Here is a 22138-nt window from a genome sequence, read left to right on the forward strand (position 1 = left end):
AGCGCCATACTCAGATTATTGCATGGTTTGCTTTTTCCATAAAGTTTTTTTTAAATCTGACACAGCGGTTGCATTAAGGAGAAGTATATCTTTAAATCTGTGAATAACACTTGTATCTTTTTATCAATGTTTATTATGAGTATTTCTGTAAATTGATGTGGCTCTCTGCAAAATCATTGGATGTTTTGGAACTACTGAACATAATGCGCCAATGTAAGCTCAGATTTTTGGATATAAATATGAACTTTACCGAACAAAACATACATGTATTGTGTAACATGAATTCCTATGAGTGTCATCTGATGAAGATCATCAAAGGTTATTGATTAATTTTATCTATATTTCTGCTTTTTGTGACTCCTCTCTTTGGCTGGAAAAATGGCTGTGTTTTTCTGTGACTTGGCTCTGACCTAACATAATCGTTTGGTTTGCTTTCGTCGTAAAGCCTTTTTGAAAAGTACATGAGAGGATGGAAAAGGACTCAAGTGTTACACAGGAAAGGCCCCAGTCTTGGTGAACAACTAGGGGGAGGATACAAGAGACTGTAGTTACAGAGTGCCTGTTCTGCGTCTCAGAACAGGTGAAACAGAGATCAATAATTCTACCAGACTCTGTAATTCTCTTCATGATGCATGATAGTTGAAACTGAGTGGTGATGAGTTGTTCATCTGACTGTTTACTTTAGGTCTGGGGCTTGTGTGTGAGGAGTGGAACAGTCTGTACAGTAAGTGTACTGTACTGTAAATTGTAAGTAAACAAGTCATCCAGAAATAAATATAATTTCCAGACAGAAATTCACCCACCCAATACTTCATCCAGAGGGAATAAGCATGCTCTGATGCTAAGATTCCACACAAAAAGAAACCTATATTTCTCTTCTGGTCTGAGAGCTGTCAGTCAACGTGGGCTACCAAACAGTGAGTAACAGTTGAGAGCAGCCCAGGGGTGACTAGGTCGCTAGGGGTTACCATGGAACCATCCATCATGGCCAGGGAGACAGGGGCACACTCTGGCCTTGTGGTGCAGCAGAACCATGTTTATCCTGCAGGGGCTGAGCATTATGCATACTACACTATGTGTGTGTGTGTGTGTGTGTGTGTGTGTGTGTGTGTGTGTGTGTGTGTGTGTGTGTGTGTGTGTGTGTGTGTGTGTGTGTGTGTGTGTGTGTGTGTGTGTGTGTGTGTGTGTGTGTGTGTGTGTGTGTGTGTGTGTGTGTGGTGATCTGACACAGTAGGGCACACATCAGGCACACACTGTTCAGCTAAATCACAGACACGTCTGCATCATCTCTATTCCACCTCTTTAATTTGTGTAAGATTATGTTTTCTCTCTTTCCTAAATATATTGTACCTATTGTTCTATGAATACACTAGGTGACTCTGACGGTATACCTATGCTACAGTACTGCATGTCATGACTGCAGTTGGAATAAGGTCACTGCTGCTTTCAGCCTTTGTTTCATTGACAGTACATACAGCCACATCGACAGTAACTGGGAGCTTATACTTATGAACACTGGAAAGCCAGTTAATCCATCTGTATTAGCCACAATGAACTGATCACAGTGATACGAACAAAAACAATGTTGTGTGTAACAGTGTCTCTGTAAAATGGAAGCATGGATTTCTGCTGTTTTCTTATTTCTCTTCACTCTTGTTTATCTTCCCATGGCCTATTGCTTACTGCTTGATGCTACAGTACATCCCTCAACTAAGAGAGGGATAAAGACAGATAGGAACTTCAAGTTGTTGGACTTCAGCCCTGGGCATCAGACGGAATTCAGAACTTCATGTCACAGTTACCAGGATGCAGTGCTGATTAAAACAACATACAGTACCTTTTCTCAAATTCACTCCCTGTATTGATCAAAGAAAAGGCTGCAACTTGATTCTTGCCATAGTAAAAATCCATACCAAAATCCTAAGGGATTCTTTTGGGCAGTTCTGTTACTTTTTCAGACATGATTTAAGATGAAGCTTTACTTATGATCAAGGGCCTGAGGAATTTAGAGTAACAGCAAGACAACACAAAGTTGATATAGGCATAGGCTATGTCGCCTAAAACCAAGAGGCAACACATCAAATCATCTGCTTATCCACTACCATTGCATGTATTCAGACTTAGATTCCTTCACTTTCCACCACAAACTCTCTTAAGTTTAATGTGGAACATAATAACTTTGCACAATGTGTGAGATGCTCTTCCATCCCTAAATAGATACTGCTACATTTTAGCAAGGGAGTCTTTGATAGGCTGTGACAAGTCACTGAGCCTGTCTCCCACCATGTGGTGATGATGTAAGCTGTATGTGGATGATCTGCACTTCAGACCTCTTTTTCTTTGTATAGGCCTCTCATTATCATGATTTTCTGTGGATAGGGAAGGCGGCTCATTGCATTGTCCCCTCTTAACGACCATTCTTTTACCTTTTAACGTTTAGCCTAAACCCCTTTTAACCTCTCATAATATGTGCATTTGCTTTCATAGTGTATGTGACAGAACACATTTCTAGAAAAAAATAACCATGCATGCTTAGCACATAATTAGACGAGTTGGAGAAAAAAGGTTTAGTGTATACCTAGTTTACATCATCACAGCATGCATAACAACCATTATGGCATTCAATCAATCAGTCAAATGTTGTCACAAAGTGCTTATTAAAAAGTGCTGATACAGAAACCCAGCCTAAAACCCCAACGAGCAAGCAAGATGTAGAAGCACGGTGGCTAGGAAAAACTCCATAGAAAGCCAGGAACCTAGGCAGAAGCCTAGAGAGGAACCAGGCTCTGAGTGGTGACCAGTCCTCTTCTGGCTGTGCCGGGTGGAGATTATACGACTACATGGCCATCAAGACCAGATCGTTCTTAAAGATGAGAGAGGGAAAGAGAGGGTTGAAACAGCTGGCCCAGGACAAGGCAGCACGTCTGGTGAACAGGTAAGGGTTCCATAGTCGTAGGCAGAACAGCAGAAACTGGATTAGCAGCACGACAAGGTAGCACATCCGGTGAACAGGTCAGGGTTCCATTGCCACAGGCAGAACAGCAGAAACTGGATCAGCAGCACAACAAGGTGGACTGAGGACGAGGACAGCCAGAAGTCCTCAGGCCAGGTAGTCCTGATGCATGGTCTTAGGGCTCAGGTCCTCTGGGAGGGGAGAGATAGAGATTGGAGAATTAGAGGGAGCATACCTAAGATCACACAGAACCCCAAATAAGACTGGAGAATTATACCAGACTGACCCTAACACCCCAGCACATAAACAATTGCAGCATACAATGCGTTCAGAAAGTATTCAGAACCCTTGACTTTTTCCTCACTTTGTTATGTTACAGCCTTATTCTAAAATTGATTAAATTGTTTCCCCCCTCATCAATCTACACACAATAGCCCATGACAGAGCAAAAACAGGTCTTTAGAAATGTTTGCAAATGTACTAAAAAAACTAAAAACTGAAATATTACATTTACATATGTATTCAGACGCTTTCTTCAGTACTTTGTTTAAGCACCTTTGACAGTGATTACAGCCTTGAGTCTTCTTGCGTATGACGCTACAAGCTTTGCACACCTGTATTTGGGGAGCTTCTCCCATTCTCCTCTGCAGATCCTCTCAAGCTCTGTCAGGTTGGATGGGGAGCGTCAATGCACAGCTATTTTCAGGTCTTCAATCGGGTTCAAATCTGGGTTCTGGCTGGGCAACTCAAGGACATTCAGAAACTTCTCCCGAAGCCACTTCTGTGTTGCCTTGGCTGTGTGCTTAGGGTCGTTGTCCTGTTGGAAGGTGAACATTCGCCCCAGTCTGAAGTCCTGAGTGCTCATCAAGGATCTCTCTGTACTTTGCTCCGTTCATCTTTTCCTCGATCCTGACTCGTCTCCCAGTCCCTGCATCTGAAAATCATTCCCACAGCATGATGCTGCCACCCCCATGCTTCACCGTAGGTATGGTACCAGGTTTCCTCCAGACGTGGCTCTTTGCATTCAGGCCAAAGAGTTCAGCCTGGTTTCATCAGACCAGAGAATCTTGTTTCTCATGGTCTGAGAGTCCTTTAGGTGCCTTTTGGCAAACTCCAAGTAGGCTGTCATGTGCCTTTTACTGGGGAGTGGCTTCCGTCTGGCCACTCTACCATAAAGGACTGATTGGTGGAGGGCTGCAGAGATGGTTGTCCTTCTGGAAGGTTCTCCCATCTCCACAGAGGAGCTCTGTCAGAGTGACCATCGGGTTCTCACCTCCCTGACCAAGGCCCTTCTCCCTCGATTGCTCAGTTTGGCTGGGTGGCCAGCACTGGGAAGAGTCTTGGTGGTTCCAAACTTCTTCCATTTAAGAATGATGGGTGGCCACTGTGTTCTTGGGGATCTTCAATGCTGCAGAAATATTTTGCTACCCTTCCCCAGCTCTGTGCCTCGACACAGTCCTGTCTCAGAGCTCTACGGACCATTCATTCAACCTCATGGCTTGGTTTTTGCTCTGACATGCACTGTCAACTGTGGGACCTTATATAGACAGGTGTGTGCCTTTACAAATGATGTCCAATCAATAGAATTTACCACAGGTGGACTCCAATCAAGTTGTAGAAACATCTCAAGGATGATCAATGGAACCAGGATGCACCTGAGCTCAATTTCGAGCCTCATAGCAAAGAGTCTGAATACTTATGTAAATAAGGTATTTCTGGTTTTTATTTTTAATACATTTGCAAAACAAACTGTTTTTGCTTTGTCATTACGGGGAAGTGTGTGTAGATTGCTGAGAAAATAAAATATATTTAAACCATTTTAGAATAAGGCTGTAATGTAACATAATGTGGAAAAAATCAAAGGGTCTGAATACTTTCCGTAAGTACAGTACACACCATTCTCATGAAGGAAATATTTTGGGGATGACAAATTCTGGAACGATGATGAGCATTCATTGGCAATCATGAGTTAAGTTACTGTATGGGCACAAAATAATATTCACCAGGACTTGCATATTAATCCACATTAATCACATTAATCCTTTGACCTCATGGATTAGTTTTTGCTCTGACATGCACTTTCAACTGTGGGACCTTATATAGACAGGTGTGTGCCTTTCCAAATCACATCCCATCAATTGAATTTACCACAGGTGGACTCCAATCAAGTTGTAGAAACATCTCAAGGATGATCAATGGAAACAGGATGCACCTGAGCTCAATTTCAAGTCTCAAAGCCAAGGGTCTGAAATACTTATTTAAATAAGGTTTTTCTGTATTTTTTTAATTCTAAATGTGCCAAAAAATATAACTGTTTTCACTTTGTCATTATGGGGTATCGTGTGTAGATTGATGAGGAATACGTCTGTAACGTAATTTCTTTTTGAAAAAGGCAAGGGGTCTGAATACTTTCCAAATGCACTGTAGATACTGGGGGGGGGGGGGGGGGGGACACTGTAGCCGATCCAAAATGACCTCCGGATAGGGTCAACCAGGCAGGATATAAACCCACCCACTTTTACCAAAGCACAGCCCCCACTCCACCAAAGGGATATCAACGTAGTACCCTGAGAAAAGGCAGAGTATAGCCCATTCACATTTGGCGGACAGAGAAGGGTCATTCATGGAAGTGACATTCATGGAAGTGATCAATAATGATGAACACACAGTCAGTCCAGTAAAAACACCTGCTCTGGCTCAGTGAAGGATGGCTCTTGGAGCTATAAAGACGATTCATTGGGTAGATGGATCTCATGCAGTCTTCAAGTGAGTGAGAAGAAACCCTCTCAAAGTAATCGCTAGTTGCAAGCTCCACCCAATACCTTACTGCTACTTTATCTTAATGGCTTCGAGGTATTGCCATTCAGTGGGTTTATTTTCAATACCTTTGAATCCACCATATGCATTTACTTTTATAAAGTCAACACTTTTCCAGGAATTGCTCAGCTCAGTAAAGCTAATGCCAAGAAGAACACCAGAGCACTCTCTTCACCTTTTCCAAACTAAGGTATTTTTTTCTTCATATTTAACCTTTATTTAACTACACAATATTGTTTTGAACGTTTGTTTTAGGACTGATGCCCAACTGAGCGTTATACTCAATGCAGTCTTTTTTCTTTTTTTCTTTATTTAACTAGGCAAGTCAGTTAAGAACAAATTCTTATTTACAATGACGGCCTACTCCGGCCAAACCCAGACAACACTGGGCCAATTGTGTGCCGCCCTATGGGACTCCCAATCACGACTGGTTGTGATACAGCCTGGATTCGAACCAGGGTGTCTGTAGTGACGCCTCTAGCACTGAGATGCAGTGCCTTAGACCGCTGCACCACTCGAGAGCCCATTTCTGTATAGAAATGAGAACTCAAGGTTTCATTTGCAAATAATACAAACGTGTTTCTGATTAGAAATGCATAAATGCAAACTGTCTTTCATTCATAAACGCTCATTGATATAGGCCTACTGCATTTTAACAGTTAAGTAGCAAATCAGTAGAATCTCAATAAAGGCAGGCTGCTAAATTAATAGCACCAACCAATTAATAACACCAACTCTTATAACAGTGTTATAAGAGTTGGTGTCATGATGTGAAAGCAAAATGCCTACTCTAAATAGAGAAATGTGGTCAGCTATGGCAATAAACATTATGTTTTAGCTATTTCAATCTATATTTCAGGTTGCAGTTAAGTTAAAGCCTGGCATTTCAGTGTTGTAAGTATCACATTCCCTCTGACTCATAACAATGTTTTATGTGTTTAAACAATGGAGGGTTATAAACGTAAATCTTATATTTGACTATTTGGTCGACAAGAGGTTAGGGCTGGCCTGATGGACGGGAGGCTAAATAGCCTATAGGTCTCATGTTTATACCTGTAGCAGTGAAAGGCAACATCTGAATCACATTAGAATGGATGTAGCTCAAGGGAAACGCCAGACATCCTGTACATTGTAAAAACCCACAGTTTCACTTAATGATTTTATTTTACACCAAGCTACAATAAAAGCAGAGAAATAACATGCTTACATAAGAGTGTAGCATTTATAATACGGTAACATGTTGTAGCCTGATGTTTCAGCCTACCAATATTTTTCTTCAGTCAGCTTTGATCAAGTATCACAAACCAACAGTCTGAGCAAGAATGACGGCAACTGCTAATATTTTGTTATTATTACATACTCACTATTGGAAAACAAGTAACCATATTTATATTTAACCATCTAGTACCCTTACAAAATTGTATTTGTTGCTGCAAATTTCCTGTACGTTTGTGGCAAATTTGCTGCAAACCAAATAGAGTGCCACAAAATGTTGCCAGAAGTCTGCAAATGTTTGCCACTAGTGATGAATTTGCGGGAAAACTTTGGCAACAATTATGTTTATTGCCGCTAATGGAGGCATAATCACTCATCAAGGCAAACAATCTCTACATTCTATTTAAATCTGTGGCAAAACCTTTGTCAATGTATTGCCAGTGGCAATCAGTTTACTAGAAGTTGTTTCTGGTGAACACATGTTCATAACCAAGTGGGAAGGTGGTATTTACCGAATAAAACTGGGAAAAATCCACTTGAACGCAACTGGTAATTAGTAGTGGGAAGCTCGTCTATCATCCAGCTCTGACTTCTCCCACATGCTGACTTCAATAACAGCATTTCCGGCAATTAAATAGGAAGACAAAACATTATTTCTAAAAAGCAATCTTTAATATGGTTTTTGAACACCATCATTTGTTTGCAAGCATTATAGTTGTGTTTTTAGTTTATTATTTGTCATTAGACAATCAGTGTTTCTCAACGAGTTCTAAGCACATTAATGCATCCAACTCATTTTTACTACTTCACAAGTTGAAATTACCACCTTCCCACTTGGTTATAAACACAGTATGTGTCCCAGTTTATGCTAGCTACATCATTTGTTAATATAGCATTTATACAAGGCAGATTGTTTCCTTGCTGAAAATTATATAGAATGGCAGTATCAGTGAGAAGCATAGCAACATCAAGGCAACTTTGTAACAGATAACCCCGCTTTTCTAATGCCAAACTAATGCCAAACCTGCCCATTAGCTGAGTCAACATTTTAAGATGCCAAAATATTAAATGTTTTCAGTAATTGTTTTTAGTAGGTCTATCTTAATGTTGTTTTTGATTGTTTTAGTGCATGTATTCAACAAGCTTTGGCCTAAGGACTTCTAGAGGGCTGCCATCTCCAAAGTTCGCTCAAAATTATTATTATTTTTATTTTTTTTCATTTTGTTCATACTCTTTAAAAATTCCATTGGTTGAAGCTCATTGCTCAGTTATCACTTAGCTAATGTACATTCTGACGTTGTCTCTTTAAACATCCTAAGGTTAACATCCCCATAGCGTTCACATTTTCTCATGTAAATGTTGTGGCTACGTAAAAAGATGAAATACAAAAAGATTAAATAAACACTTTAAAGAGGAAATATTCAGTCTGCTTCTTTCTTTATTCACATGCTGATGATTTCAAGGTTAATATTATAGCACTCAGCATAATGTTGTTTTCATTGTGAGATAGATAAGAAAGTTATATTGGATACATTTTTTAATATACGTAATACATGTTGTTTAGTATTTTTAGTACATTTAGTATGTTTAGTTTAGTTTCCTCTGTGAGTAGCAAATTCATTTAAAGTCATATGTGATTTGTTTTTTAAAATAAGACATTTCAACACTGTTTGCTAGGTCAGCTTATTAGCTCTCAGTCTAATTGACCACCAAACATTGCTAATGCTAGCTAGCTAGCTACTTAATATAACTTGTTTTCTCAAAATGTATGCTAGCTAGCTAAGTTAGTAGTGTAATGAATACAACTCCCATCTGCTGTTGACATCAGAATATAATTTGAGAGCACTAATTTGCTTCAAATGTTGTTATAGGTTTGACTGTATGCTGACACTGAATTCAGAGCAATTCAGAGCCATTCAGCTACACTTACAAATATAACTTGACACGGTTGCCGTGAAGCAATTGTAATGACAGTCCACCACAACAAATCCAAGAGTTTCCTGATTTGTTTAATTTGATTGTGTATTCAAATTTGAGATCATTATGAGGGTATTTCGCAAGTGGTTGAATGGGGAATTGGGCTTCCCGGGAAAATGTTGCAACAGTAACCAAGTGGGTCGGGGTTTAGTGAAGGGTGAATTGTTTGCCACAAACTAATTTGCATGTGAAAACATGAGCTTGCCGCAAATTTGCCAAAAGTTTGCCACAACTGTTTGCCAGAAGCTTGTTTTTTTATAAGGGTAAGGTTCATTTAAATGCCTACATATGATTATCATATTAGGTTGCTAATCACCCTGGTTCAGACAGTATTCTAAATAAACACGTCATGTAAATAAACAATTAAAGTGGAATCCGGAAACCTAGTAACAAGACTATTACCTTGAGAAATAAACAATTCAGTCCTTATGCAAAATGAGAGAACAACAAAACCTCTTTGACTATAGCCAGTTGAAGACTGTCACAGCCAATTCTCTGCATGACTGCTTTTCTCAGCTTTGGCAAGCTTGTCTACACACTGACACATCATGAACACGCCTTGGCTCTGTCCATATTGAGCAACATGTTCCCAATCACTCTAACAAATTCCAGGCATCTTCTTCAAACAACAAGAACAAAACAAACACACAAACTCAATAATGCAAAGAACCCCAACAATAACAAAAACAACACTGGGTAGAGAAGGATGAGGCGATAATACATAAATAAACAGTTTAAATCATCCTCATCACCCCCTCCAGCCCAATCTGGTGCCCTCTGTAGAGCAGCCTGTTTCACAACCGAGAGAGCCTGCCCATTAGCTCTGGTCTAGGAACAACTTTCTCTCATCCAATCCAAAGCTTAACTACTATTAGCTCAAACCAAAACTGCCATTGGACTAATGCTTGGGTATATTTTCTCCATATCTCTATAAGCTGCTTCCTTCCTCCTACAGCGGCTCACATACATGCCCAATTAGGCTCTGATTACTGTGATATCACCACTCCTTGCTGTTACAACCAACAGCCAATGCCAGAAATAGTGGTGGTGGACCAAGAGGGGGATGGGAAACTGGAGTGAAGTGTGTATGTGTGTGGGAATGAGAGAGGGGAGGTGTGTGTAGCCAGAGCTTGTATCTCATGCTTGTGGGTGTCTTTGTGCCAAGGGGAGGAGAAAGGAGAAAAGGGGAGGGCCTGTGCTAAATTTGTCATCTTACTGAAACGTTGTGTCAGAGCATTTTTCATCATGTAAATGCACTGAGAGAGGAAGAGAGAGAGAGAGAGCGCAAAAGAGAGAGAAGGAGAGTGAGAGACTGAGGGGAGGGAGAGAGAAAGGAGAGAAAGAAAGGGGGAGTTAAGGGGGGGCAGCAGAAAAAGATTGTCTCAGAGTCGTCAGCAGAAGTGATGGACTCAGCACATAGAAAGTGATAGTCTTCTCCTACCGGGCTACAGAGAGCACACTGACCAGATGCTGCTGGCCTCTCACTGCCTGCTGCTCTATCACTGCCTCTGAGGAAACTACTCATTACATCTAACACATTTGGATGTATTCTCTTTTAATTGGTAAGTGTCTAAAATCTTTTGAGGTATTTTTTTTAAATCCTTGCTCAGGGCCTACAGTACAAAGGACTTATTCCCAGCAAGTGCAGCTCCTGGTTGTAATAACATGATTCAAACCACAGTCAACTATTGAATGAGTTTACTCAGGTGCCAAAGAGCAAGTGATCCAGAGAGAGAGGGACAGCCCCAAGCAGCTTTTACACAGACTGGTGATGACTTTCTTCAAGGGGACACGTCAATCAGTGTTGCCGGGAGGGCAAGGGAACTGAAGGGATAACAAGCTACAGTCTACAATTATCTGGTAAGAATTCAGTGGCCTTTGACTTTCCCTGTATCTTTCACTGTCTTTATTGAATGTGTACATGCAAACATCTAGCATGGCTTGCTCATAGTTCTTTAAGTGTTGCTAGTCTTATCTGTTGATAATCTAGTACATTTGTAGACATTGATTGCTGAGCTGCACAGTGACAGAAATGCTTTGGCAACTCTGTGTTGAGTTAGCCAGAGATGCCTGCTGATCAGTTTGAAGTTTAGCCCTTCAGTGGTAATCCAAATGGAGATACAAGGAGAGGTTTGTTGCCCGGGGCAATTCCCCTGTCTGATTCCTTTAAGTTGTTTAACAAGGCAGCTGGCTCTGATATAGACACAGCAGAGAGGGATTGACACAAATCAGAGATAATGAAGTAGTGAGCTTTCCAGAGCAATTGCTTGTTAACCACTGGTAAACACTCAGCTTGTCATCATTCCAAAGACATACTCGAACAACAAAGATAGGCTGCCAGTGAAAAGTGTCAATATTAGGAGCCTGGTCTTTTTACTAGGAGCATCTCTTGGGCATTCATGATTGTAAGCAGTGCTCATTTTGTGATGTGGTTCACACCAGTAGAAGTTGCTTATTTGAGGTTGTTTGATTATTCAGAAAAAATAACAGATTCACAAATTCCCAAATTTCAGATACATTTTAGTCTAAATGAGTTTGCTGTCATTTGTACATGAATGGATAAAGCTTATGAATATATACAGTGTCTTTTTTAAATACAATTCTGCACAAAGTACAACTTTCTGCTGCCTCATGATATACCTCCATGCTGAAGTGAACACGGACGAAAAGGGCTGTTCTGTTGAATCTCTGCTTTGTCTCTGCTGCCAGGGCTGTGGATAAGAGTGCTTAGATGGTCCAATTAGGAACGTATCAAAACGATTCCTGAAACCCCCTGCCTGACAGCATGTCCAAAACACACCACAACACACAATCCTGAAAGAGTAAAATAAAGAAACCTTATTAAATGTGGTAAACTATCATCAGAACTATTCTCTGCCGTGGAAAGCCATAACAATGGCTGCTTTCCATCAGCGGCAGACTGAGCAGGTAGCGGAGGTTGGGGCTGAGACTGGGCTGAGGTTAATTATGTCTACAGTGTCATGTTATGGGCTAACCAGGATTACATGCTTAAGGAAAGAATGGTGTCACCTTAGATAATGAATTACTCAGATGACCATTTCAAAGTTAACTTAATTCTGATCCAAGACATACTGAATGTTTACAACCAGCACTGTCAATTGGTCCTAATTTGAGCATATGCCTCATTCTGCACAGTGCTTCATTGCTGTAGATTGGGAGGTGTTGAAATGATATGTTATGACTAGTAATAAACTGTGAAGAATTATGTGCACTTCTATTAGTTTGTGGTAGTTGAGATAACAGAGCAGCTGGTATATGTATGACTAGCTGTGGTGTGGTAGAGCAGAAGGCAGAACTGACTTGTAGGTACAGCAGAGCTGGAGCAGAGAGGAGGGGTCTCTCTGTCGTTCTCTCTCTTCACAACTACCAGTGTGTCTGTCTGTCTGTCTGTGGCAGCTCACTCTAAAGAGTGGCTAAGAATGTGAGGAATGCCACTCACTCTGAAATGAGAGGGGCTGGGGCGAGAGACATCAGCCAGACCCGCCGGGCCGCTCTGCTCACCTACTAATTATTATGGGCTGCGCATGAACAAAAACACTGGAGCACGCTGCTGCTCACAGCCACACTGACCCACACAAAGCACTGCCTGTCACACACTATTAGATACGGAGAAAAAGAGAGAGATGATTTGATAAAGTCATTACCAAGCTGTGAATTTGACAGACATTCTAATGAGCAAAACAGCCCTAATTAGACAGTCCTAATAAGGAACACTGTTTACCTCAAGTGCACTGTCATCCATAAAGCTACTGTAGTTATTTGTCTATAGTAACACCGTCCTCTTTTTATGTCACAACAATTACAAGGCCAGTTAGTCAGCTGTCTTTGTATAACTACGGTGGAGAAGAGGGCATGGGGCCTGCTGTTGTTGCCTCGGGTGCTAGGTAACGGAGGGGTTTTAATAATAGATTAACTGTCTTGGGGAAAATGGGACTAACTCTGGTCCCTGGGAGCCCTGGGAGCCCTGGGAGCCTGAGTCTGGCATGGTGTGTTATCTGAACACACACACTCCCCCACTGCCAGCTCAGGCATTTTCCTCCAGCTTTGAGGTGGTGGGAAGCCTGGCTGGCAGACTAATTGGAGACTCCTGGCTGACCGCGTAGTACTATGGGGCTTTTCTGCGGCATGGAGTGACATGGAGTGGCCGGTGCATAGCTTCTCCCAGACACAGAGCTGATGTTCCAGAGAGGGAAACCACATCAATCCCAGGCCATTAACATAAGGGAGACAGTGACTGTTCCATTAGACCAGATCATTATCATGTGTTGTTGTCCTCTGTGTCCAACTGAGGAATTCATTTTTCCCCTGTTGTACATCCCACAACGTGGTCTTATATTAGTGAAGGCCATCACTGTCTCTTTCATTCAGAACCTTAATAAGGACTTCTATGTATGTTTAGATAATGTAGCTAGATCCAACCTTTACTATTGTCCCTTTGTCAATCAGCATCTACTTTGATGACGTCACACAACAGGGCTTTGTGGGAATGGATTCATTCCATGAAAGGGACCCATATACTGCATCCAGAGGAGAGTTTCACACTAAAAGCCTAAGACTCAAACCAAAACTTAACCACGGCTTCTTCTGAGCTTTTACTCGTGGGCAGACGCTTTGTGGGAATAACATATGGGCATTCAGTAACAATATATATAGCTTTAAATGTGTTAAAGACATGTTTCACAATTAATAGGAGACAAAAATGTAGGCTAGGCTTATAGAAAAAAATAATAATAAGAAAAAAAACAATATATATATATATATATTATTATACAGTATATACAGTACTAGTCAAAGGTTTGGACACATCTACTCATTCAAGGGTTTCTTTATTTTTACTATTTTCTACATTGTAGAATAATAGTGAAGACATCACAAATATGAAATAACACACATGGAATCATGTAGTAACCCAAAAAGTGTTAAATCAAAATTGATTTTAGATTCTTCAAAATTGCCTTGTTGACAGCTTTGCACACTCTAGGCATTCTCTCAACCAGCTTCATGAGGAATGCTTTTTCAACAGTCTTGAAGGAGTTCCCATATATTCTGTGCACTTGTTGGCTGCTTTTCCTTCACTCTGCGGTCCAACTCATCCCAAACCATCTCAATTGGGTTGAGGTCGGGTTATTGTGGAAGCCAGGTCATCTGATGCAGTACTCCATCACTCTCCTTCTTAGTCAAATAGCCCTTACACAGCCTGGAGGTGTGTTGGGTCATTGTCCTGTTGAAAAACAAATGATAGACCCGCTAAGCGCAAACCAGATGGGATGGTGAATCGCTACAGAATGCTGTGGTAGCCATGCTAGTTAAGTGTGCCTTGAATTCTAAATAAATCACACACAGTGTCACCAGCAAAGCATCCCCACACCATCACACCTCCTCCTCCATGCTTCACAGTGGGAAGCACACATGTGGAGATCATCCGTTCACCTACTCTGCGTCTCACAAAGACACACTCATCACAAAGACACACTCATCAGACCAAAGCACAGATTTCTCCAGGTCTAATGTCCGTTGCTCGTGTTTCTAGGCCCAAGCAAATCTCTTCTTATTATTGGTGTTCTTTGGTAGTGGTTTCCTTGCAACAATTCGACTATGAAGGCCTGATTCACATAGTCTCCTCTGAACAGTTGATGTAGAGATGTGTCTTATACTTGAGCTGCAATTTTTGGGCAGCAATTTCTTAGGCTGGTAACTCTAATGAACTTATCCCCTGCAGCACAGGTAACTCTGGGTCTTCCTTTCCTGTGGTGGTCCTCATGAGAGCCAGATTCATCATATCATTTGATGGTTTTTGTGACTGCACTTGAAGAAACGTTCAAAATTCTTGAAATGTTCCTCATTGACTGACCTTAAGTTAAAGTAATGACGGACTGTCTTTTCTCCTTGCTTACTTGAGTTGTTCTTGCCATAATATGGACTTGGTCTTTTACCAAATAGGGCTATCTACTGTATACCACCCCTACCTTATCACAACACAACTGTTTGGCTCAAATGCATTAAGAAGGAAAGAAATTCCACTAACAAACTTTTAACAAGGCAGACCTGTTGATTGAAATGCATTCCAGGTGACTACCTCACGAAGCTGGTTGAGAGAGTGTCAAGAGTGTGCAAAGCTGTTATCAAGGCAAAGGGTGGCTACTTTGAAGAATCAAAAATATATTTTGATTTGTTTAACACTTTTTTGGTTACTACATGATTCCATATGTGTTATTTCATAGTTTTGATGTCTTTACTATATTATTCTACAATGTAGAAAATAGTAAAAAAGTCAGAAAAGCCCTGGAATGTGTAGGTGTGTCCAAACCTTTGACTGGTATTGTATATCTTTTTTGGCCTTTATTTAACTAGGCAAGTCAGTTAAGAACACATTTTATTTATAATGATGGCCTACCAAAAGGCAAAAGGTCTCCTGCGGGGACGAGTTCTGGGATAAAAAATGAATATATAGGACAAAACACACATCATAACAAGAGAGACACCACAACACAACATAAAGAGAGACCTAAGACCACAGCATAGCATGGCAGCAACACATGACAACACAGCATGGTAGCAACACCACATGACAACAACATGGTAGCAACAAAACATGGCAGCAGCACAAAAGGTTAAGTGAGTTAGTATCTGGCTGTCTCTCCCATTCCATGCCTTTATCTCTTTCATATCTTCAACTATAATTTCACTCATACCAGCCAGAGATCTCCAAAGGCCTTGTTCTTGGACAGTTTTGCTCGCCATCTCTTTAACCTAATGTGCTGGCCCCATGCCCAGAATAGCAAGGCAAAAACAAGTGTTCTCCCCTCTCAATCTGAAGGCAGTCTGAACATCATGCACGTGGTTCTCCTTTGGGTCAGACCTCTAGCAGTAACTACTGAACAGTTAATATAGTTACACTTATACTGAACAGACTCAACAGAACTAGGCAGCCATGAGCCTGCCCTGCACCAAGCCTCCCACTTTGAGATTAGAAAGGCTTTCCTGACTCTGGGGAGGTGTTGCACAGGCTCCTCTGTAAAACAATATGCAGCAGCTTTCAATTAAGCAGCCCCAGGGGTACAGGTCTTTGTTATCACATTCTCCTCTGCACTCTGGGGCATCCCCTCCGCTTCCAATAACACCACAGCCCATTCAACTGCTGCCCGGCTATTTTTCTAATACAAATGCCTTCACTTTGAAATATGGAACAAACAGTTAAAGTGCCTCTTTTTCATGCACTCCTGCGAAAAGCTAAGGGTTGTATCTTAAAATGTAGTTGTTGTGCATTAATCACACTACTTAAATGTAACCTCTCTGCAGAGACACACTGTGTCAGGGAAGATTGATATTACACAACATTCTCTCAACACTGATAAACAGAGCAATGTAATGATCCAGAGCACTTTGAGAAGGTTCAAGAGTTCTACATTCTTTTCAGGTTAAATTTAGAATGAAATTCCAATATTCCAAATACATATAGGAAATGATATATGCACAATGATGTGTACTTTAACTTGTGAATGCACCCCAGTATCTTGCTCTTGGTAAACAGTTCAGGTCTGATACAATCTGATCAATATATTAAAACAGGCGCAATAACAGCATCAGCTGCTATGCGTGTCAAACGTTCCATAAGAAGTGATGCCCAGGCCTGCACAGCACTGAGGAGCAGATAGGGGATAGAGATGTGAAAACACTCCTCCTAACAGTGGCAGTCACCCAAGAGAGCCAGAGTCAGGACAGCTAGCTAAACACAACTCCCTGACATCATTCAAAAAAACTTAGCAACTAGAGAGATCAGTACCTTATTAGCTAAAAGAAACAACACTTGCCTTAGCAGAGGTGGAAAGGGTTAGACTATTGACACTCCAACAGCTTCCATTTAACACATCTAATTCCAGTCCACTGAATAACAGTTCACAAACCCAAGCTACTGTATCGCAGATGACTTTACATTTAAGTAGAAGCACAATCCAGATCAAATTGCATGTGCCTGGCTATGTTTTTCATACTTAAACATACATTTTAAGGTTATTCCTCTACTTTTATTATGCAACACAGTTACAGTTTATGTTATATAATACAAAGTCACAGCATCCTAAGCAGGAAATGCTTCCTTTTATGGTGGCCAATATTTATTTAGCCCTAAGGACCCCCAGAGGTGCCCTAGATGCTGGGCTGGGCTCTGGAATGAATAGGGGCTTCCAGGGTAGGTGTGCCTGCCTGGCCCTCACAGGTAATAGAGACTGGGAGAAGGCCATTCTAAGGGAGAGGCGGCCTCTGGTCTCAATCAGTGGAGCTGTGAAGGCTCACATTAATGTCCTGTCAGTGTAAGAGTAGATCCCAGCCCTGTGGGGCTCCAGCAGGGGCCTTAATGGACTAAACAGGCAGGCCACGAAAAAGGTTTCTTAATGCCCAGAGCCAGCCATGCTCTCACAACCATAGCCAACACCACCAGCCTGGTGCCTGTTTAGAAACATGATGGCACGCCAGCTTGGCATCTTGGTGAAATCAAATCTGTCTCGGAGTTGAGATTTCCACTGTTTGATAACATTCAATGATATCACAAGCATAGCATATGTGGTGCCAGAGCTTGTGTCGGAATCAGTGTCTTGTTTCTTTCAGCCTGTACAGACAGGACCCATGGAAAACACACCATTACCAAGTGACAACACCTGACAAAATAATACCCTTTCACTTGAGACATGCTAACCCCAAGAAGTGAATATGAGTATGAGTTTAAAGGAAAAACCACTAATTCCTTTAATTTACAGTATTAAATAACAGTAATATGTAAGAACAATATTTTTTGTGAACAGAAGTATCATTTTGGCGTTATAATAAGGTAGGTAGCAACATGGAAAATCATTGTGGAAATCTGTTGCAGCTCAAGTCGACTACAAAATGCAAAATGCAATGCCTTGTTCATAGGCTGGCTGGCTAGCTAGCAAACGAAGCTAAACACACAATAATACCAAAGACAATATCAGCATGTAACATAGCTAGTTACCTGTAAAATCGCTTAAACAAACTGCACAATTAATTTAGGAGTCTACAACGGCAGATATACTTTTGAGGAGATGGGAAACGTTGCCCATGCTACGTCAATGGGCCGTGAGGTGTAACCTGGGAAAAAGAGTGCTCTCCTTCAAGGAGTGAATGGGAGTCTATTGGGCGCTAGCTCAAAAACATGAAAACATGACATGACTCAAGGAATCAATAGATCACTCAGAGATGCACAAAAACAACATAAAATAAAAAATGGGTGAACCTTTCGTTTGAATTATACAAATGAGTTTGTTTAGGTTTTATAACACATTCATCCATTTATCAAAACGGTAGGCCTATACTGTGCGATTAGAGATCATTTGAATGAGATAGCTGACCACAGGGTGGGATGCCACAGTATTTTTAAAACAATTCATTATTTGTGCCAAACCAATGACCTCCCTTTCTCTTTCCCCATCCATTCCTGTTGTTCTAAATCCCTATGCCTCCTAAGGTGTGTGTGAGTGAGAGCCCTTCCCAGACTGATGGAGCTCCCTGTGGTGCTGCTGTTCCTAGTGTATGGTCTTGTCTCTGGAGCCCAGCAGTCCCAGGGTCAGGGGAACCCTCAGGAGAACAACCCCCAGGCCAGGAGCAAGGAAAGGGAGAGCAGTGAGGATGGCCTGGAGAGAGAGTTCCTGTATGCTGGGCAGAGGAGCAGGCGAGCCCCCGCCGAACCTCAGCAGCCTGATCAATGTTCCTACACCTTTATCGTTCCCCAGCAGAAGGTGACAGGGGCCATCTGTGTGAACCGCAAGGAGCCGGATGCAGCGCTGGAGAACCGCGTCAACAAGCAGGAGCTGGAGCTGCTGAACGAGGAGCTGCAGAAGCAGAAGAGGCAGATCGAGACGCTGCAGCAGCTAGTGGAGGTGGACGGAGGCATCGTAAACGAGGTGAAGCTGCTGAGGAAGGAGAGCAGGAACATGAACTCCAGGGTGACCCAGCTCTACATGCAGCTGCTACACGAGATCATCAGGAAGAGGGACAACGCCCTGGAGCTGTCCCAGATGGAGAACCGCATCCTCAACCAGACCTCGGAGATGCAGCAGCTCACTAACCGCTACAAGGACCTGGAGCACAAGTACCAGCACCTGGCCTCTCTGGCCAACAACCAGTCAGTCCTCATCGCCCAGCTGGAGGAGCAGTGCCAGGGTCGGCCCGTCAGCCCCCCTCGCCCTGTTCCCGTCCCCCAGCCAAGGCCACAGCCCCCAGCCACACCTGCACCATCACCACCCATCAACAAGCCCTACCAACCTCCCACCTACCCACGCCTCACCAACCAGATCACCAACGAGATTCAGAGTGACCAGAAGTCTGTACTGCCTGTCATTCCTACCATGCCCAGCGGCACAGGCAGCCCCTCTATCACTACCAAACCCTCTGGTGAGTCTCTCTGTTTCATTGAGCAGCCTGACTGTTTTATGTTACCAACTGAAATGAATATTCCTTGATACAGATCTGGTCTGAAGTTAAATTTATATGAGGGGTCAAGCGGAAAAAGAGAAGCTGGCATGTTCTACGAACACTCATCAGACTAATGTCTACGCCAGTCTGAAACAGAGGGTTGTGTGTGAGAGCAGTTTGGTATTTCTTAATCATAAGCCAACAGCAGCTCTCCATTCTTTATCCAATCTTCTCACTATTGTCTATGGGAATAATAAGTTCCACACATTCCCTGAGAAAAGGCCTCGAAGGGAGAACAGAGCTGTTGTTGTCTAAAACCCTTTGAGATGCATATCATCTAATGGGCTTGATACTACAGTCAGCTGATTACAATCCACACAAGAATCTTAACACACATATTTGTGTGTGCTCATGGATGGTTGGACTAGAGCCCTCTGGTTTTGAGGCCAGTGAAAGTGGAGCTGTCTGAACCTATCCTCCCTGATTTGGTACACTTAATGAAGCTTAAGTAAGTGGATGATTAATTGATAGATTTAGTTAACTGTATAGTTGACTAAATACAACAGGGATCACAACTGGATAAGGCTGTCTGTCGTGTACTCTAGCTGTGTGTGTGTCTGGCGAGTTAACTTGGTCTTTATCTGATAAGAGAAGTAAAACAATCTGACTGGTCTTCAACAAAACATGACTAATACCTACAGTATATCATTGTCCTTAAAGTTGTATTCCTTTTTCCTCATATTTAACTGTTAACAGTGAAATATTAGCTCGGATGTCTGTGCGAGTGACTATTGCTGTTGGATATGAATATTCCGACATTAAAAAAACACTACAGTTAACTATAACATACTACAGTACTTACTATAGAATTCTGTAGTAAACTGTCATATACTATAGAACAGTGGTTCCCAAACTATAGGTGAGATCAGCAAGGGGGGCGTGGAGTTCCCCTTCCCCCCCAATTGTCTTTTTTTTTAAGGAAGTCAGTCAGGCTTTCAACTTACTGACGTTCACCAATGGTGGAAGGGGGGCCCGAGTGAAAAAGTCTGGGAACCACTGCTGTAGAATACTATACTACACACTGTAGTATCCCTCGATCATCTGTAGTACTTACTATAGATTATTGAAGTATACTGTAGAATACTATAGTAAATACTAAAGTATTATCCGCAAAAAAACACTGTTGTAAATACAACAGTAATGTCCGCAAAAACACTACAGTTCGAAAAAAAAAAAAAAATGTTTCAACTACAGTAATACTATAGCAGGTCATTTGCATATACCCTGCCTATTCCCCTCCTCCATATCCCAATTTGTGCCACCGATAAGTGAGAAACCTACATGCCAACTATAGACCATATATTGTGTTCCCTATAGGTTACAGAAAAGAGCAGACGCTCTGAACTATCCGTTCAGACCCCAGTCCTACCTACCTGCCTGCCTGCCTACCTACCTACCTACCTACCTACCCACCCACCCACCCACCTACCCACCTACCCACCTACCCACCTACCTACCTACCTACCTACCTACCTACTGTACATGTTATGGAAAATGTGCTCTTTTAGTATTTGTCCAGTAGGTTTGATCAAGGAGAAAGACCCCACTTCTATGTCAAAGATAATTCAACAAAAACACAACAGTAAACACAACAGTAATGTCCGCTATAAAACACGACAGTAAATACTAAAGTATACTAGTAGTACGCAAAAACACTACAGTAAATACGACAGTCCACAAAAACACTACAGTAAATACTAAAGTATACTACAGTACGCAAAAACACTACAGTAAATACGACAGTCCACAAAAACACTACAGTAAATACTAAAGTATACTACAGTACGCAAAAACACTACAGTAAATACGACAGTCCACAAAAACACTACAGTAAATACTACAGTATACTAGTCAGCAAAAGAACTACAGTAATTACTATAGTATATACTACAGTTACCAAAAACAGTACAGTAACTACTAGTTTATACTACAGTTTTTTTTACAACAGTGTTAGTCAATTCTAAATACTACAGTATACTACAGTAATGGCCGCAAAACACAACAGTTACATTAAAGTCCGCAAAAACCCTACAGTGAATAATATAGTATTTATACCATAGTATACTATAGTATTTTTTCAAATGGACTGAGCGAAAAGCAGATGTGTCTCAGCGGACAGACACCAGATGAAGGGAAGTTTAGAGACAGGGTTTGTGTGGTCTCAACTCACCATGGGCTACAAGCCGACTGCTGAGGGGGCGAAGCCAGCTTACACTGCATTTCATGGTCAATCTATCCCTGACAATGGTAGCATGGTAAATATAGCGTTTCAGTTATGAGGGAATCCCCGCCACAGACTAGCAGCACTCTGCCACGGATTGTCCAGAGGATGTATGAGACTCGGTGAGGCTTCCATAAGGAATTCGCCAAATGAAAATTATTTGATAAGTATTTTCTTGTTAACAGATACATCCACTAGATACCATGTAATTTGAATTTAGTAGGAAACACTGGCTTATGCTGTACAGCTCTTTCCTTAAAAATGTTTGTGTTCCACAGTGTGCTTTTCTGACTGTGTTTGAAGGGAGGCAAGCAATTTCCTGTCAGGGCCGACTGCAACTCACCCCTCAAAGGTTATACAAACTCCTCACACAAAAACGGAGTCCTATACAATGCAGAAAGGAAGGGAGAGAGAGAGGTGGAGTGGTAGAGAGAGAAAGAAAGAAA

General features: G+C 41.7%; 1 protein-coding gene and 1 non-coding gene across 5 annotated transcripts in view; both read left to right on the forward strand.

The window, feature by feature from the left end:
* The first annotated feature begins 10186 nt into the window (after positions 1–10186).
* LOC129853499 (angiopoietin-related protein 2-like) overlaps positions 10187–22138 on the forward strand; it is a 36075-nt gene continuing 24123 nt past the window's right edge. For 3 of the 4 annotated variants that reach the window (XR_008759133.1, XR_008759134.1, XM_055919610.1), the window contains exons 1-2: positions 10187–10822; positions 18465–19390. Coding sequence is in view for 2 of the 4 variants with exons in the window: in XM_055919610.1 (XP_055775585.1) it covers positions 18496–19390 (895 nt within the window). In the remaining 2 variants the exon portion in view is untranslated. The remainder of the gene's footprint in view (positions 10823–18464; positions 19391–22138) is intronic. The other variant, XM_055919609.1, reaches the window with a different exon arrangement.
* On the forward strand, positions 20964–21017 carry LOC129854642 (U7 small nuclear RNA). Its single transcript, XR_008759350.1, has one exon. It is a non-coding gene; the product is annotated as a U7 small nuclear RNA (small nuclear RNA).

This window comes from Salvelinus fontinalis, chromosome 4 (assembly GCF_029448725.1).
Source record: "Salvelinus fontinalis isolate EN_2023a chromosome 4, ASM2944872v1, whole genome shotgun sequence".
Taxonomy (NCBI): domain Eukaryota; kingdom Metazoa; phylum Chordata; class Actinopteri; order Salmoniformes; family Salmonidae; genus Salvelinus; species Salvelinus fontinalis.